The sequence below is a fragment of the Lissotriton vulgaris genome, chromosome 1_1 (genome assembly GCF_964263255.1).
Source record: "Lissotriton vulgaris chromosome 1_1, aLisVul1.2, whole genome shotgun sequence".
NCBI lineage: Eukaryota > Metazoa > Chordata > Amphibia > Caudata > Salamandridae > Lissotriton > Lissotriton vulgaris.
In genome coordinates this window covers 985609037-985628928 of record NC_141685.1, presented here as the reverse complement: position 1 = coordinate 985628928, position 19892 = coordinate 985609037, and the positions used below count along the sequence as shown (strand labels likewise).

General features: G+C 45.9%; 1 protein-coding gene across 2 annotated transcripts in view; it reads left to right on the top strand.

The window, feature by feature from the left end:
- The window catches only part of MCOLN1 (mucolipin TRP cation channel 1), a 209339-nt gene that overhangs the window by 186743 nt on the left and 2704 nt on the right, over positions 1-19892 (top strand). For both annotated transcript variants that reach the window (XM_086960614.1, XM_086960622.1), the window contains exons 12-13: positions 15321-15527; positions 17327-17457. In XM_086960614.1, the coding sequence (XP_086816740.1) occupies positions 15321-15527; positions 17327-17457 (338 nt within the window). The remainder of the gene's footprint in view (positions 1-15320; positions 15528-17326; positions 17458-19892) is intronic.

Below are 19892 nucleotides of genomic sequence, written 5' to 3'. Positions count from 1 at the left end.
AGGCCATACTGTTCCAGCACTGAGGGCCCACACAGGCTGAACTGTGCACCCGCTCCTTGCCTGCAGCACCCCAACATTCCATTACCAAGTTTTTGGGGAGCGGACTTGCGTGCGAGCCTGTAGGTGCTCGGAGGGACAGTTGCAAAATGGCGGCTGGAAGCGTCTGATTTTTTTCGAAATTGGGGGCGTGGTTTTGTGGTTCTGACTGACAGACAACGTCACTGTCTAAAGAACGCAAAAAATCGCGCCCCCAAATCCGAAAAAGACGGAGCTTCTTTCGAGGGACGGGTCTCTCCTCCAATGGCTGGCCTCTGTTTAGGAAGCCAGCCAATGAAGGAGAGACGAAAACAGAGGCGGGGATAAAGCAGCCTACTAAGTCACAATAATTCTCGGACTTCCGGTCTTCGACCGGATATTACCGAGACCTAAAAATAATAAATGAAACACTTACCTTGCCGCGCCGGTCCCACATCTCTGCTCCTGCTCTCCAAGGCACAGGAAGCACAGAAAAGGCTCCCCTGACCCATCACTACGCTGTAATGCAGCGTTGTGATTGGTTTTGAGTGTCCTGCTTAGGTGGTCAACCAGGGAATGGGGGCCTCGGCTTGTTCTCCACGCGGGCCGTAATGCCTGGAGAAAGTGTGCATGCCTGGTTTGGGCGGCCCGAGGGGGCCGACCAAACAGTCATTGCGCACTTAGGAGTGGGAAAACCACTCCTTCCCAGCCCTGCTCTGATAGGAGTCCCGCCCGCAAAGAAACAGGAAACATAAAATGATAATAATTCTAAGTTATTATCCAGTCCAACCAGCTTTATTCAATGGCAAGTCATAAAAGCACAATACATACATACACATTAAAACTCCTTAAGATAATCTGTGTTCAAGGCATGTGGGCTGCTGAATTCATATCTGTGCATAGATCGCCGCCTATTGTTGGGTCCGGATGATTGCACATTGTTGTCCTGGAAGAGTCTTCGAAGTATCACGAAGGTGGCTCCTCCCCTGGACTACAGTGCACATGGGCATCCCCTCCATCCTCAGATTGTTTTTTTCCGCCATTGGGTTCGGATGTTACTATCTTAGCTCCTAGTTAGGAAAACTTTCTATAAAGCCAAAAGGCTTTCGATAGCGTTGGTATTGTTTCGTTCGGTATCGGTGCCCTTGCTTAGTGGACATCGAGGACTCAACAGGTTTTTTCTTTCCACACTCTACCTGATCTTCGATCTGAAATGGAAAGAAGTCCATTCAAGCGGTGCCTCCTTTGCAATGCAAAATACCCGCACATCGATGTCCACCCGGTGTGCAACAAGTGCCTGTCCCCAGACCATAACGAAGCCTACTGTATGGCCTGTGCCCGGTTCAGGTCGAAGAAAACCCTCCAGATTCGACGCGCGGCTCGACTGGAGTCGAAGAAGTCCGCGCCTGTTCCCGTGAACATCTTCGGGACCGAAGACGAGGAGGTCGTTGATCTGGAGGATCAGGAACACTGCTCCGATCCGGCTTCGGGCCATGACTCGGAGTATGACGCCGAAGACGAGGAGGTACAAGACGAAGATGAAAACGTCGTTGCTAAGGTAGGAGACGACGTGGAGGCCACTGGGGCCGTAGAAGATAGCTCAGGCGAAGAGCTAGGCCAACCCGGCCGCACAGAGGCCGAAGATGACTCACTCAGTAAGGCTCAGGTCGAAGGATCGCCACTAGGCCTTACCCAAGATCCACAATCTCGTTCTACAGCCCCGCATAAAGGCCCGGCTTCGAACATTTCTAAAGAGCCTGCTGTTTCGAAACCGCCATCGGTCGATACAAAGAAATCGAAACCGACAGCATCTTTGCAGAAAACGAAACCGAAAGTGCTTGTGCCTCTCGTCGGCTCCAAGGCCTCGAACCCCTCGGAGCCGAAGAAAACTAAAATGGCCGTCGATGCCGGAAAACTCAAGAAGGTCATCGAGCCAATGGTTGGGGCGCCGAAGACAAAGGTCAAGGCCGTCGAGCCATCGAAGCCGACGCCGAAGGGTGTCGATTCGCACAAAAGGCCTGTACCGAAAGACGGGATTGATCCTCGGTCGAGGCCTACGGACAAGTCGAAGACTGGCTCCAAGGACCCTGTTGAGTCGACAAAACCCAGTCCGTTCATATCCAAAGAAGTGTCTGAGTGGCTCCAACGCATCAGGGAGAAGGGTACATCGGTCGGACCGAAGAAGGCCCCGATGCCGAAGCTTGTCGGACAAGTTCAGACCGCGTCGACACCTATCAAGTTTGGGTAACCACCCTCGGTGTGTCCGAAGATGTTCGAGCCGAAAAAAATCTATCTGCGCCACTACACACGTGTCGACGGAAATGGAGGCTACAGAAGAGCCTGAAGACCAAGAGCCGAGACAATTCATCGACGCGGACACTGGGAGACTGTCCATATACAAACGAAAGTTAATGCCAGAGACTCCCATGGAATCATATAAGATTCCCTTGAAGAAAAAAAGTTTTTCTACAACTTCTCCAGCTCTTGTGGAACCCCTCCATCACTATGAACAGGAACCACAAAATTTTTCCCCGACATACTCAGATGTTGAGACCGGGGATAATTACAATGAGGATGACCTCGATCATGTGGACACTGATCCTGATGATCAAGACCAACAATGGACGGACCCTGCTGACTCGAGGGATCCGCAGACTGGCCGGGACACTCATGTGTACAGTGTGAAAATGTCTCCTACTGAGGACATAACTGCTTTTAACGCCCTTATTGAGATGGCAGCCAGTAATCATGACGTCGAGCTACATGCTGACCCTGTGGACGAAGACTTTCTGGTCGACACTTTTTCAACTTCAGAAAGGGCAGTCAAAACCCTACCCATGCTCAAAGGGGTCTTCAAGCATGCTGCTGATATTTTTAAAGATACCACTAGGGCCAGGGTGTTAAACCCAAGGATTGAAAAGAAATATCGGCCGGCCCCTGTGGACCCTCCTTGTATAAAGGGACAGTTGCCATTGGATTCATTGGTTGTTTCCAATGCACGTAAAAGAGCGAACTCCCAGACCACAGGTGATGCTCCTCCTCCAGACAAAGAGTCGAAGGTTATGGAAACTTCAGGGAAAAGAGCAGCTAACATCTGGCGCATTGCTAACACTCAGGCTCTCTTGGCCAGATATGACAGGGCACATTAGGATACCCCTGAGACACTATTGCAACACCTTCCTGATCAGTACAAGGAGGGGGCAGAGCTACTCATACAGGAGGGGAAACTCATAATCAATGCTTCCATCAAGTGTGCTCTTGACGCAGCCGACACTGCAGCCAGGGCCATCAACACTAGTGTTATGCTAAGACGACACGCCTGGTTGAGGATTTCAGGATTCAAACCTGAAATACAGACTTCTATCCTCAATCAGCCAGTTAACCCAGACTTCTTATTCGGACCCGAGGTTGACACCACACTTGAGAAACTTAAAAAGGACACAGAGACTGCAAAGTCTATGGGGACTCTGCAGTCACAGCAGTTTCGGGGTGGCTCCTTTCGTCGCTCCAGTACTAGAGGCCCCTCAAGAGGCCAGTCAATGCAACAAACACAATACAATAAGGGAGGTACACAATCCACCTACAATAAGAACAACCGTGGTGGATATCGGGGAAACAACATCAAGGGCAGAGGCAGAGCAAACAACAGTTCCAGATCCTCTGCCAATAGCAAACAGTGACGCCCTGTCACTGCCCCCCGACCACATAACACCTGTCGGGGGGAGACTACAACAGTTTCTGCCGGTCTGGAAATCCATCACCACAGACAGGTGGGTGAGAGACATTGTACTGTACGGGTATTGTCTGGAATTAACGTCCACTCCACCCAACAACCCACCAAGACACCGTCCTATGTCCGCAGAGCACTTACACTTATTGCAGCAGGAGGTCATCAGCATGCTGCAAAAAGGGTCCATTGAGCTCGTGCCTGTAGAAGAACAGGGGTCACACCCGGTCTCTCCTCCCTTAATTTAATCAGTCGTTCGCCCTCTATGGGCTGTTCGATATGAAGCTGCACGTTGCATTATGGGAGAGGCAGTCCAGTGGGGAAATACGTTCCCTCTGAAGTGCATACATTTGCCTGCTGAAGTGTCTGTAAAGCCTGCAGATGGGCCTCAGCCTTTGTGGCCCTCCTCATCTTTAGTCTCCACTCCACAAACAGAAGCCGGCAGGTCCGACCTCCGTGGCCCTCATGTTACATGAGGTGGTCCTCCCTCTCCCATAATGCAACGTGCAGCTTCATATCGAACAGCCCATAGAGGGCGCACAACTGAATAAGTTAAGGGAGGAGAGACCGGGTGTGCATTTACTGTCACCATGAGATGCCTTTGTTAAAGAATTGTATTCGAAACGTGTCGGGCAGTGAGTGTCAGCTGTGAAAGATATCGGCGTGTTGCTGTTCTCTGTACTTCTGAATAAAGGACCTATGCTTGAAGGTCTGTGTCTTCATTCGAGTGCCCCTCACTGGAAGGTCAAGCAGGAGCAAGATTTATTGGCGGTTGCCTTGTCGCCGAGGGAGCACCACCACATGTAACATGAGGGCCACTGAGGTCGGACCTGCCGGCTTCTGTTTGTGGAGTGGAGACTAAAGATGAGGAGGGCAACAACGGCTGAGGCCCATCTGCGGGCTTTAAAGACACTTCAGCAGGCAAATGTATGCACTTCAGAGGGAACGTATTTCCCCACGGGACTGCCTCTCCCATAATGCAACGTGCAGCTTCATATCAAACAGCCCATAGAGGGCACACAACTGAATAAATTAAGGGAGGAGAGACCGGGTGTGCATTTCCTGTCACCACGAGATGCCTTTGATAAAGAATTGTATTCGAGACGCGTCAGGCAGTGAGTGTCAGCTGTGAAAGATATCGGCGTGTTGCTGTTCTCTGTACTTCTGAATATAGTACCTATGCTTGAAGGTCTGTGTCTTCATTCGAGTGCCCCTCACTGGAAGGTCAAGCAGGAGCAAGATATATATAGTGTAAGAATAAAACGTTTTAAAGTTACTCTCATGTATTGGGGCATAAGACCAATAAGAGTTCATTTCAAACATTAGGGCCTGGCATATATAGTGGTTTACAGTAATTAAAATACATTTCATATTAGTGGATATTATTCAGGACCTTATACAATTGAATTAAACAAATCCTTCAAAGTGCTTTCAATCTAATGACCCAAGACCATCCAAGGAATTTTGCCACTGCAATAACAATGGGAGCTGACTTGTTCGTGCACAGGTGCTGGGGTTCCTGTCCCACCTTCCCCCCCCCCCCCTCCTCCCTCGCTCTCTTGCCTTTTCTTCGCCTCAACACCACACAGCACATCTAGGGGTGTACCTAGACGTCCTCCGGCCTGTGCACACGAGGCGGACCTTCCTGGCCGTCCCTGTCCTGGGTGGTGGCCCCCTGGCTGAGTTTGGGGTCCCCTGAGCGGCGCCGGCCCATCCACGTGCCACGAGCCTGAGACATCCAGATTGCTCCCCGGCTGCTGGTGCCGAGGAGCGGTGGTTTGGCTTTTCGAGACTCACCTCGCCAACCCTCGACCGGCCCTCCTGGGAGGGTGAGCAGTGCCGCTTTCTTATTGGCTGTCGCTTCGGGCGGAGGTGGATGAGACTCATGCTGTTTACCCTTGGTCTTGGGAGGGTCGGCCTTGACGCCCGGGCCACCACTGTACCAGTGTACAGTACAGTCCTCTGCCTGACCCCAAGATGGCTTCCATAATGGCCCCTACACGTTGTTTTACTTTCCCGGGATAACAATTGGACATTGACCAGACCTTGAACCTATCCCCTAACCTGCCTACTCATCAGGACTTGGAACCTGCGGAACTTACCCAGACTGTGGAGACCTAGCGATTTGGCTGATGCCCGGTGGAGTTACCATATAGCTAATGAGGAGATGGGTTGTGGACTGTCCCCCCCCCCCCCCCCCCCCCCCCCCCCCCCTGCCATCACCTACCCAGCCAGCCCTTGGCAGATTTTCCCCTCCATTCACCTTGTCCCCTATGTTCTTTAAATACCTTTCTTGATACTTGTGTAACTTTTAACTGATGTAAATTGCAACATTATTCTTCCTCATGTAAGGCGCTCTGATTCCCTCTGGTCTAGCCAGCCCTATATAATAACTAATTATTAAATTTGTTCCCATTTAGTACTCTTTCTCTCTTTGTCTACCTCCCTAGCTCCTACCCCCTCTCCCCTGAATCTCTAATCTAGCTTGCTAGTCTGCCTAACCCCCTGTCCTTTGTGCCCTTTGACTAAGCACTCCTTCTCCCCTTGTTGGGGAAAGATCCAATATTTATACTCTGGAGTCTCAGCGAAACCGCTGAGAGAGTCCACTGTGCCAAGGGAGCCACTCACAGCTGAGGTATGGCATGGCACCCCTGCCAAAGCACTCCCTCTCCCCTTTTTGGGGAAGGATCCAAAATGTAGGCCTTGGAGTCTCAGAGACCCCTCTGAGAGAGTCCACTTGTAAAGGGAGCCTCCTGCAACTGAGATAGGGAAGTGATACCACTTCCCCTGGGATAACAGCTTACTGGACTTTGGACGTTGCTTTGACTCGTCTACCGGTTTATGTTCCCCGTCGCCCTTCCCCTCCTTTTTCCATGCGGTGTCCTTCACCCTCCCCTCCTCTTTCCCACCTTCATTAACTGACTACTTCCCCAGCTCCTTCCCCCTCCCCTGAACCTTTCCCCCTGCCTGCTTTTCCCCTTTCGTATTTGTGCATATCGTTTATCTCCACCATACAAGTAACTATGTTGCCATGCTCTAATAACTGTGTACCCTTTGTAACGATGTAACCTGTAACTTTGATCTGATGCTCATGTAAAGCGCTCTGATACATCCGGGTCTAGCCAGCGCTATATAAAACCTTTAAAATAAAAAAATATTCTTTGTGCCTCTTCAATCAATCTAGTCCTCTTCGTCCTACAGATTGGTGCCAACCCTGTGTGACTCAGCCCTTCATAGGCGAGGCAGGTGAACGGCAAATGGGCCACTGTCTCTGTCCGGGCCATACACTTAGGACTAACTCTGTCGCCATCTGTGACCAATCTTGCTGTGTAGGACCTAATGGGAAGCGAGCCTACCCTGAACTGAAAATATAATTTCAGGTCATGAGGTTTTGTTATTATGTCCCTGTAATGCTCCAGGGGTGGGGATGGTTTGAAGTCCATAAAACACACTGTAAGAGAGGACATTTCTGCATTTCTGTATGTGGTATGATTAATTGTAGCCCAGTATTTCTCTTTTAGGGTCTCCTTTGGGGGAGAAGGCACAACTGAGGGATTCTCCTGGGGCGTTTCCAAACCCACACTTACTAGGATAGCTCCAACCTCCCTGAGCCATTTTATTTTATGGAAGCAGTCGGCACTGATTAGGTCTTTTAGACCTGCAGCATGAGTTGGAAGTTCGAGGGTTGACCAGATTCTTCGCCAGTATAATATAGGGCGAAGTCTTGCAGCAACGACCAGTGCTTTTCTGCCTAGGCAGACCCCCCAGGATATAGCGGCATGGATTATCAAATTTAGCGGCACAAAAATGGAAATTTAGCTGCACAAATATGGAAATGTTGCGGCATTTTATTTAGCCGTTGTTCCTACAAAAAACACAGATATCTTAGTGGGCACTCTTGTAAAAATCGCGTCATTTTTACAAAAGTGCTGATTTCGTGGCAAACCGCGAAATCGCAAAATCCTGGGTCTGACTAGTGGAGAAGTTACTGACGTCATGCCAGGTGAGCATTGTGGGGGAGGGAAATTTTTTAAAGAGTCATTTTCTTTCTGGATTTCCCTTCTCTCCTTGAAACACAAGAGCAGCAACATTCTGGCGTCACCAGGGCTTTAAGCGGAAGCTTTTTCAATATGATATGTAACAAGCCGTAGTTGAAAATTATTTATCTTATGCAACTAATAACCATTGACAAAGCCAATAGTCCTGACTTGTAGGTATGATGTTACTGGTTGCATTGACATAAACAGCAAAATACAAGTTCGGCGGCACACTAAGCTAAGCACAGATTTTTAGCGTAAGTGTTTTAAAGCCACGCCCTTAATTACATCGGCAACACCCCTTTGAGAGCCCCCGTATTTTCATCCCACTTAAAGCCCTGCTAATACTCATAATATATCACAGCGCAACAAGGGTTATTTTTCCTCACAGAAGAATGCTTTCCACATGGAGAAAAGAGTCCAATTAATCTGAAGGCATTTTCACAAGCACGATTTTTCACTACATAAATGTAGATAGAATTGCTTTTGCATGGGCGTAATTGGGAATACACCACACTTTTCCACCAGTTCTCTTGTAACCCAAGAGATAGCTCTGGCCTAAGATATAGGTAAGTCACCCCTCTAGCAGGCCTTACCATCCCTAAGGCAGAATGCCAGGTGTGGGCATATCTTCATGAGCAGATATCCCCCTACAGTATTCAGGTCTAATCCATAATATTGTAAGTACCAGGGAAGCCATGGTGACTACATGGGCTGGGTACGTGACAGCGTAAGTTTCTCAGCACCATGATGGCTTCACTGAGCCCGGGAGTGTTAATTACCTAACAGCTCCTTGTAATAAATCCACACTGATGCCAGTGTAAGATCTATTAAAACATGTACTCAGGGGGAACTCAGAGGTGCCCCCTGAAAACATACCGACCCTGGAATGGGCACTGACTGGTTTTAGGCAATCTGCCACACACAGGCATGTTTCTGGGCCTCTGCTCTCTGGGACAAGAAACAATGCACATCAGGGGTAGAGGTATCAAACCTCCTCCCCCAGGATGGGCCTGTGCTCTAAGGGGAAGATTCAAAGGCCTGCTGCCTTTGTAATGCACCCCCAGCCTCTGCTGCGTGCAGCAGAATGCAGCCCCCAGTTTAAACCCCAAGTTTGGATGGGAAAACCGACAGGAAAACTTAGTCTCACCTTTGCCAACTCCACCTCTGGTGGAGGAGGCAAAGTTAAGCACACATTTCAGTCGCCTCCATCTTGAAAACGATGGGACCCCTCCAACTAGGGCTAGGTCTATGCCCCTTCCCACAGGAGGTAAGGTGCCTATTGGCCCTATCTGCTACTCCCCTAAAACACCCCTAAATTTAGTATTTAAGAGGCTTCCCCAGGCCTGGAAATGAGATCTGCCTCGACCTGCAAAGAAAGAAGATGACCCTGCAGAGAAGACTGAAGACGACGACTGAATTGGCCCCAACTCTACCTTGCCCGTCTCCAGCTTCGACGAAGCTGCTACCTGTCTTGCAGCCAGCGACCTCTGAAACCCCTGGGAGGACTGCTGCCTTCAACAAAGACTCCAATCTCCTGTGGACAGCAGACCTGTCCAGAAGAAAACAACAACAAAGACTCCGGATCCAATTGATTGAACTCCAGAAACTGTGTCATCAGAGGATTCCAACCATTGAGTTGAGGTTTTTCAGTAAAACCTGCACCCAGGACACAGATTGCTCTGATACCCCCATATCATCCAAGAATCGTCTCTCCAGGGTTCACTCTCCAAGAAGTCTTGATCTCGAGAGAGCCAGGCTTTGAGCCTTGACACTGCACTAATAAGGCCACAACAGCTTACACCATCCAGTTTCCCAGAAACCATTCATCATCAACAGCCCATCTTTGCTCTGTAGAGGCTTCAAGAAAAGGGCACCAAGCTTCGAAGCCTAGACACACCGTCTCGCTCATAAGTGGCCACTCAAAACAAACCTACCAGAATCCTGTTCAAACAGCCATCCAAACACTACAGAAACTGGGTATTTCAATAAACCACAAAAAATCTTCAACAAAACCAGACAGGGAAAAAACCTTCCCAGGAGCAAGATTAAACTCAAGGAGTGCAAAGTGTACCCCACACAAAAAAGGATACAGGCTATCCATCAAGAAGTGACCCTCTACCTGAGTGGACAATCTCTGACATTTAGGAATGTAATGAAACTGATGGGCATGATGGCATTATGCATCCCACTTATCCCTCACACCCGCCTACACATGCGCCCATTCCAGGAATGACTTACCAACAGCTGGTCTCAAGCCACAGGGATTTGGGAGGATTTAGTGGTTGTTTCACAAAAGGTGCAAGCAGAGATACAACGGTGGGCATCCAACAACATAGCACAGGGGAGAACTTTCAGGAACCCAACTCCATCTGTGACAATCACCTCAGACTCATCTCTCAATGGTTGGGGAGCAAATTACAACCAGCTGAAAGAAGGTGGTCAATAAAACGAACAGGATTCCATAAAACATAACAACTTCCTGGAGAGGAAAACGGTCTTTCTTGTATTGAAAGCATTCCAGAAACGCATCCAGGGGAAGACTATCCTAATCCAGACAACACAACAACAATGTTCTACCTGAACAAGCAAGGAGGTACAGTCATTTCTCTTGAGCAAACGTGCACAAGAAATATAGAAATGGGCAGTTGCCCAAAGAATCAACCTACAAACAGTAAATCTACCAGGCGTAGACAACATTACAGCGGACAAACTGAGCAGACAGAACAACTGCTCACACACCCAAGCTGTACAATACATTTTCAACCTCTGGGGAACACCAGTGATAGACCTGTTTGCAACAATACGGAACAAGAAATTCCAACTCTTTGCATATAGGCTTCCCCACCGTTTGTCAAAGGGGAATGCACTTTCACTCAACTGGTCACAGACCTTTGCTTTTGCCTTTCCACCCATACCCCTGATGCAAAGAGTAATAGAAAAAGCAAATCAACCAGGAACAAACATGATTGTCATTGCCCCTCAATGGCCAAGGCAAATATGGTACTCAACCCTGCTGCAGCTATCCAAGGGCAAAATTATCAAAATTAAAGCAGACAAAGACCTGCTAACAAAGCCACAAAGCCACATTTTTCACCCAGAACCAGCAACACTGCATCTGGCAGCCTGGCACCTGAGTACATAGAATTTGGCCAACTCAAGCTGCCTCTACGAACAATGGAAATGCTAAAGGAGGCAAAGAAACAGTCATTAAGACAATGCTATGCAGCAAAATGGAACCACCTGGTGCACCGCTAACAAAATCAATTCGATCAACACACAAGAAGCCGTAATCACATACCTAATTGACCTCTTGGACAGTAACATCAACTGCTCTAGCATAAAGGTGCATTTTGCTGCAATAGTAGCATACACGAGGGAAAACATGCAAATGTTTCTCCACAAGACCTGTAATTAAAAGGTTTTTAGAAGGATCAAAAAGAATTGCCCCACCTAGAGCAAACCCAGTTCCCGCATGGAGCCTAAATACAGTACTTGCTCAACTAGTGGCAAAACCCTTTAAACCCATGCATGCAGCAGACCTCAAACACATTACTCTAAAGACAACCTTTCTGATCACTCTTACTTTCCTACGGAGAGTAAGTGAGCTACAGGTTCTAACAATGCTGGAACCATACTTACAAATCAACAAGGATAAAGTCATCTTAAAAACAAACCCACACTTCTTACCAAAGGTGGTATCAAATATCACTTAAATCAAAATATCATCCTGCCAGTTTTCTTCAAAAACAAAAGGAGAAAGAGGATTCCATACCCTGGATGTAAGGAGAGCGGTGCTGTATTCTCTGCAAAAGACAGAACAAATAAGCAAAACAAAACAGTTGTTTGTCGCCAGTGCTCATACTAATACAGGATCACCGGTCACAAAGGCTATAATTTCACGATGGATCGTACAAACCATGCAATCATGTTATGCCTATGCCAAAAAAACTAACAATGCGACATACAGCTCACTCCACTAGAAAGAAGGGAGCAACCCTAGCTTTCATGGCCAATGTACCCATCGACACTATTTGTGCAGCAGCAACATGGGCATCACCACACTTTTACAGAACATTAGTGTGTGGACATATAAATGAGAAAGGAAGCTCAAATTTGACAGAAGATGCTTCAACACTGGTTTGCAAGGTCTTCCTCTCACCACAACCTACCAAGCACGGGAGAAACCGCTACATAATCTAATGGACTGCATGTGCATCCAGAAAAGGATTCACGCTGCAAAACAAAATGGTTACTTACCAGTAGGAGTAGTTTTGCATCTTGAAACTGCCCTACAAGGAAAAAAAACAGGTGGGGAAGCAAATGATTACATCCGTTAATTAACAACCATCTCAAGGACTACAAAATAGAAATTAAAACCGAAAAAAAAATCCGAAGATGGCTACCACGCATGTCGACCTCCGGGATACCGTCTGACATCACACAGGATGTATCTGGCACCAAATGGTGGTCGACTGTGACCAAAACAAGAGGGGAAAAAACAGACAATTCCGGACCCAACCCCTAGATGGCGGAATAATACACAGCATGTGAATCCAGAAAATTCTTCAAGCTGCAAAACTACTCCTACTGGTAAGTAACCATTTTGTTACTTCTGCAAAGACTGGGATTGCCAAAAAATGACATCTATGCTCATGAAAGATAAAACCTTTGTTGGGAGCCACAATGAATGAGTGACCAGCAAAGCTAATCCAACTAAGAGTGATTGCATTGTAAGGAGTCCTTTCCCATTACCAGACTTTGTGTCCTCTGACAGTGAAAATTATTATGAAATTGTTAAATATGATTAGGGCCACCAGAATTATGCGATTTTGCGACTGTAGTATTTTCTGCATAATTTAGCATTTGCCAAATAATGTATTATCTACTTCATAATCTGCAGATTTCAGCAAAAAGTCATTCTTGAGTTCCAACGGCCCAAATGTTATTAAAAACACTGTAACACATGTTGCTACACAGCATAAGGCCCTTAACAATGGTTGACTAGTCATCTTTCTGTTGCTTATTTAAAAAAAATTGTCGAAGTGGTACTAGTGAGGTGAAACCTAATTTACCTTTTGTTGCTGCATTATTTAGTCAAACCTGTTGCATAATTTGTTCCTCCCCTGTCACATAATCCTAAAGGCAGTGGGCTTGATCGCATCTTGAATTGCAATAGCACAAAATGCTTGCCTTTATTTGCACTCGCTAATGGAGTGTCTGTCCAGGCAATGGTCCCAAGTGACGGGTCAGTGGGAAGGTGTAGTGTTGGGTGATCCCACAGTTCAACAGAATCTAAGATGGTAAAACAACAACAACAACAACAACTTGTAATGTGCTTCAGGAGTACTATCAGAAATGGAGAACACCATTGTTGATCTGTTGACCACCTAAGAAAACACAAAATGCTCAAGCTTTGCCTTTAGGTACCCATGTCTGCAGTCTACTGGCAACACTTAATGGGTGAAATGGTCAGGGATATTGGCATACCTTTTTCCTCCACTACTACTTATTCTGTATGTTGTGAGGAAAATGAGACCAGCGTCCATAAGACGAATTCTTATTCCTTCAATATGGCCCAGACAACCATGATATGTCCATTCAGCCACACAAAATGTTATCCTGAGAGTAGACTTTCTAACTCTGCATCGGGGGCAACTACGGCACCCAAATCTCAAGGGAATGTATCTTAAGATTTTGCATCTAAGATCTAAGTCTCTAAATATCTGCAACTTCTTGGGCGTTGTGTACTCATTTTGCGGGATGCTCAAAGGCCTTCTGTAAAAACGTATTTCTTTGTTTAGAGTTAGTGTATTGAAAGCTGCTAACAATGGAGTAGCCTTTCATTCAAGTTCATAAAAAAATCATCAACTGATCCGTAGGACAAACTAGAATTTCTTGAAGATGGTAGTCAGTCCGACCATTGACCTACTGATCTTGTTTCCACTCCCTCAGTCAGTTGCAGAAAGAGCATTATACACATTCTCAGTGCATGTATCAATCACTCCAAACATATAGGCAAAACGAAACAACTGTTTATTGCTTTTGCTAAACCCCAGTTAGGTAATTCTGTTTCTTAGTCGGGCTTGCAAGATGGCTAGGGAAGTGTATTCAGGTTTGTTTTGCTAAAGCCCAACAAACATGCTGTGCCTAGAACGCATTACACGCACTAAAAAGCCACTACAGCCTTCCTTGGGATTATATTGCTTGCAGCCATCTGTAAAGAAGGTACATGGCCTACTCCACACATCTTTACCAACATTACTATGTACTGTACACATTTCTACCGATAAAGAAGCACAGGTCTGGCAAACAGTCATTAGAACATTGTTCCAAACATAATCATGTTCGCAAGCCACTGCTTTAGAGTGCGAATACTGTTTTTCAGTCTAACCAAGCATGTGATCTACAGCTACACATGCTACAAGTGGTAAATCTTACCAGTAACTTTGTAGTTTGTAGTGGATTTACATGCTTCCTCCCACCTCCTGGGATACGTGCTTGTGTTTCAGATGTTTCCCATTATTACGCATACCTTTTTAACATGTTCTCCTTACACTTGTAGACCAACACTGTCCTGCTTCACTTAACATACATTCACTCACCCTTTTGGGGGGGGAGAACAGTCCGTCTATGGTGGAGGCTTTGTCCTGGAGTATTGTAGGCTTTGGGCACCTTGCTTCCACTGGTATGCCACTGACCTGCTCATAAAATTATGAAACTGTGTCTGTGTCTGGTTGTGCATTGTATTGGGCAGATTGACAGGTTAATGTTTCAGCCTGACAGAATCTTAGGAACTTTTATAACCCCACCCCGCCCTCTCACCCCTCCATTCTCTTCCCCTGAGTGGTGAGTGCCAATGATTACTCCTGTTCAGCAGGATGGTCATGGGGCTCAATCCAAAGCTACATTTAGCTAATGATTAGATTTGAAAATTTGGACACGATGGATGTTTTTGGCTTGTCTAATGGCGGGGTGATTCAGAGGAAGTGGGTGGTGTTTGGGGAGTCACTTTTTTTCCTTGCATTCTGCTCTTTCTTCTTGTTGTCCTGGTGCCCTGTTTTCACACTCCATGCATCTCCATGAGGTTTCCTTTATAACGGCTTGTCCCTCTTTGCCTTTGCTTTCAGTTCTACTTCTTGTCTGTGTCGAAGTGCAATTTTCTCCCTCCCCATGCCTCTCTATTTGAGGTTTCTTTTACAATGGCATGTCCCTGTTCTCCCTCTCAATGTACCTTTTTTGATGCTTCCTGTTAAATGACATGCCCAATCTCTTTAGTTGCAGTTCCACCCCTTGTTTATGATGTCAGTTCCTCTTTAATGACATATCTTCTCTTTGCTTGCAGTTTCACACCTTATCAGTATTGCTTGGGTGTCTGCTTCTGCTCTGTGCATCCCTGCGAGTCTTCCCTTAAAATGACCTTTCCCCAGTCTTTTCTTGCTGTTGGATTCCTTGTCCACAGTGTCAGATTAGCCTTTTCTCCCCCCCCCTACACTCTGTGTGATTCTTATACAATTACATGTTCTCCTCATGTCTTGCAGTTCCGTTCCTTGTCCATGGTATCAGAGTGCCTCTTTTCGCTCATCAATGGAGACGACATGTTTGTAACGTTTGCGGAGATGCAGCAGAACAGTTACCTGGTGTGGCTTTTCAGCCAGGTCTACCTCTACACCTTCATCAGCCTCTTCATCTATATGGTGCTCAGCCTCTTCATTGCCGTAATCACTGGCTCCTACGAAACTATCAAGGTGAGTATGTGGAGAACAGCTGTCCACCTGTATGACCAGACCCGGTGTGGTGCAGGGGTATCTATCGAATGTAATTGAGACATTGCTCATCAGCCCTGTTTGAGCCACTGCCTTGAAAAGATTGGTAGTGAATGTTCCTCACTTCCCTCCTGAGGCCCCCAAGAGGGGGCAAATGCATGTTTAGTGTCTCCCCTTTCTCTAATAAAGATCAGGACCAGCAAACGGGGCACAGGACAGCCATACTCTAAAAACCTACCAGTGCCTGGGTGTTTGTATGTTGTGTTAGCATTTCAGAAGATTGTTGCTTGCGCCGGTTTGGCTGGCACGCGGGATTTGGTGTAGATGTAAATCATTTGTGTACTATTGGTGCAAGAAAGAAAATAATGGTTTGTTCTGATTAGTGCATACTTTCATTGCTATGTCCAGAAAGGTGTTTGCTATATTAATTGTGTAGGCCCTTAGAACAGGGTTTAGTAACCAATGAGATTATTTTTCAGGCCTAGTTGGCTAGGAGAGTTTAGAGGGATCATCAGATTGGAGTTGTTGCTCTGGACAGGTTGCTTCCAGATGGTTGCAGCTGAAGTTAGTGCTGCTGGCTTCCAGGTTAGTAGTGGTGTGGTGAGAGTTGAGTTCGCTGCAACTGTTAAGTAACAGGTTGGTAACAGGATGGTTAATAGTTTTCCTTGCTGGGATGACACAATGCCAATTTATGGTAGGGTTAGAGGCCTGCATGACATGGCTGGAGAGACTGACATTAGGGCGAGATGTGCCTCTGTCTGTTATGAGATAATTCAGTAGTGCTCACTGCAGTATCAAGATCAGTGACCTTAATGTCGGCAGCGATGCTATTTCACAGTTATGCTAAAATACAGGCAAAGGAAGAGTTTGAATTAGTTCTATTATCTCAGCCTACACAATTCCCTATATGAACCATTCCTGCCAGTGCCTTTTTGATGTGTATTGGTGTCCATAATGTAAGTCTGATTCCATTCTGAAAGATTGGGACATTAGTATGGACTGGCTTGAAGCACAAACCGTGCATAGCCATCTTGAGACTTGCAGGTCCCTCCAAATTATTAAAAGGCGCTTAGCAGTAATTCCCAAAAACATCTGTCAAATCCATATTTTAGTGGCCATAATGCCGTTGAAAAGTAGTAACTGAATTCGTGTGTTGGCCACGGTGGGATCAGTGCATAAAAAAACTTGCTGTGTCTTATTCAATTTGATTTGGTTGATGGTATCAGCCGTCAGATTCGAGAAGCAAAAGAACACTTTATAGGATGTATTTTCACTTTGTTAGCCTCTTTACTTCATTAATAGCAAGAGCCTTACATGTGCTGTCATGCATTTGAGAAGATTTCTGTAGCACACTCTGACCCTGCATCGTCTTGGATCTGTTCATGTAGCCGACTTATTATCTTTGTAAAGCCTCCAAGTAGGATGATTAGGGTGAAGCATTAAACTTGGAGTTGATAGTGATACTGGTAAGTAACTTTTCTTTATCATATGTAGGAAAAACTGGTCATTAATTTCCACCAGGCATCCCGATAGCCTTGCACCCTGGTTGTCTTGCTGGCTGAATATCGTTCTGAACAACTTTTGAGGTTAGCTCCAATTTTGATCCGAATCATAAGAGTTTAATTTGTAGACACCTGTTGATGGTAATAGTTAGTGATTCTAGGTGAAACATGAGCTATTTACACACTGGGTGAGACTCCTATGTACCACAACACCTCTGTATTATGCGCAAAGGCAGTCCGCAATCTGAATGGTTTATTTACGTTGTTTACTTATTCTAGCTCCAGAGCATGGAAGACAAGCAGGTGACTGCCCTTTATGCGTACATTGCTGAGTGCAAGGACAGCCCCGGATCTGGCAAATTCCGAAATCCAAGCACCTCTGCTTGCTCCATTTTTTGCTGCTGTCAACGGTATGTTACATCTACCCTTATCATAGGGTTCTGATGCAGTGAAGGTCAATGATCTTGAAAATATGACAGAATTGGGGGTGGGAGGCAGAGCCAGGAGCTACTGGAATGCAAGGTTTCCTGGAATCTCAATACAGGGTACATTTACTGGTCGTGATTCTAAATAGAAATCCTGTGCACGGTAGGTGGTTATTCTGATAATCTGGCTTGGATTCTGCGGTACTAGACCTATGTTGGATGACCCTTGTCTACTGGATAAGCAGTCATTGGGATGGGATTGCAGGGTCGTAAATGCATTTATAAGTGCTGAATTACAGACTAACTTTGTGATTAGGCTATGTTAATGTTCAACAGACAGCTGCCCATTTTATTTTATTCAGTTTGGGGTCAGAATTGTTCGGAGTTAAAGCAAAGTGGTACTCTGGATAGTAAATGATGGATAGTACACAAAACTGATTTATTGTATGTCACTATAGCAATCCTGTGTTACTTGTTACTGTTTCTAGGCTCTTTGCTCCTAGTGATAGGTTAGACTCAACTATTCTGGTTTTACTGTTTCCATTTAGATTAGGTAGTTTGGTTGCGCTACCAGGGCTGAAGAGAGTTTTGCATAGTTCTGTACTCTGATCTCCCAGACATTTCCCCTCCTGTTTCCTTTCAGAATTTTTTACTTTTATCAGCAGAACACAGGCATCCTCAGTGGAATGTAGCATGCGCACTGCCTCTACATGTGTCTAAAAGTCTCAATTCCATATGCTTTGCTCCTGCTGCGCAGAGCTTCGCTTCCAAGAAAGAGCATAGAGGGCTTTTAATGCAAGTTTCATGTAGTCCCATTTATTTTTTTTCCATTTTAGTTCAGATGCTTGTATAGACCACTTTGCAAGAATGCAGTTGATCGTGACAAAGGACTGGCAAGCTCCTCTTGGAGTGTTTGGAGGAGCGATAAAAATGTCTGAATTTGAGGCTGTTGAGAGCAGATTCATGTTACACCCCCCTTGCAGCATCAGATGTTACACGGAGGTCACTCATCCATTTGACTAGGAATGGGAAGGCGCAAGGGCAGAGACCACTTGGTCACAAATTAGTTCTGGTTTCACAGTCATGCAAAGCTTTCGTTACCTGGCGATGCATGGTTTAGGCACAGTGTGATGTCAGATTACATTCCCATCTTTGATTTTCAGGTAAAGGTGAAAAGGAGTGTTTGCATACATTTAAAGTTTTAAACTGCAGGTGTTCAGTTAGTATGGTCAGTGGGTGTATGTGTCTGTTAGGAAGTAGTAGTGTGATGGCAGAGACCTGTGGAACCCCATATGTAGGTTTTATACCAGTGAATCCTGTTAGTTGACTCTGATTGAGACTGAAGGATTGGAACTTGTCAAAGACTGTGACAGTGATACAAATCCACTCTGTTAAAGGTCTTTTTTTCTGTTGTATTCATTACATCATAAACTCAGGAAAGCCCAGGAACTGCGGAGTAAAAAAAAACTTTGGGTAAAAAAATAACAGGATAAAAATCCTTTTTCAACCAAAACCGTATCTCCTTGGCTGTTAATGCATTGAATAGATCTGTGACGTCAGAAGTCTTGTTCAAACGATACAAGAGAATTTCTCAATGTCTGCAGCCGCTTTACCTCGGCGTGAGTTTGAGGGCACCAAATCAAGTGGCAAAGCATAGTGGAGAAATGAGCGCTGGTGGAGTCTAATGAGTTCTTTATGTCCCCATGAAACATTTTTATTCTGAATTCAATGGCTGTTGGGTATTCGTGGTATATAGCTGTTCATCATGGTTCCTTTTCTTATTGCTTCAGTTTTGGGTAATTTGCGTGAGGCATTGAATATATCCTTCAGTTGCTTTTTCTCATTAATGTGGTTGAAACGGTCACCCTTTTCTCCTCTTCATATCTGTTATAAGTTCTATAGATTTTGCATTACACTGTGTCTTCGTCATGTCAATGTTAACATATTAGTGTCCGATTCCTTTCACGTCTCATGAGAATGTCAAGTTTATTATTGTACTACCTGCTAATGTGAGACCTTGTTTTATTCCTTTCTTTGAAGCCAGGCAATTTCGTCCACCCAGTGGTCGCCCCTAAAGTAGTTAAGGATCTCAACAAACCTTTGTATTGTGGGGATCTATTGAGCTGGTTTGGGGTATGCTGGAAATGTTCTGAAGTAGGCTTTGTCTGCTGTGTGCTTTCTCTGGCCCCGATATTAGGGCCTACCTTTTGCTTTAGAGGTATGGTAGTTGAGACGGATGGCAGTTAGTGGTCTTGTTGTAGTCGGCATTGTATTTCAAAGTTGAGTGTGAAGCCAAGAGTCCTGGGTATTGCAAGTAGCAGTGGCTGCTCCTTCACCCACTGGTGGAGCCTGAAGGTTCCATGTTCTTCACCAAAGGCAACTATTTACACTGATATTCTCCGATGGATTTAGTTAGTCTA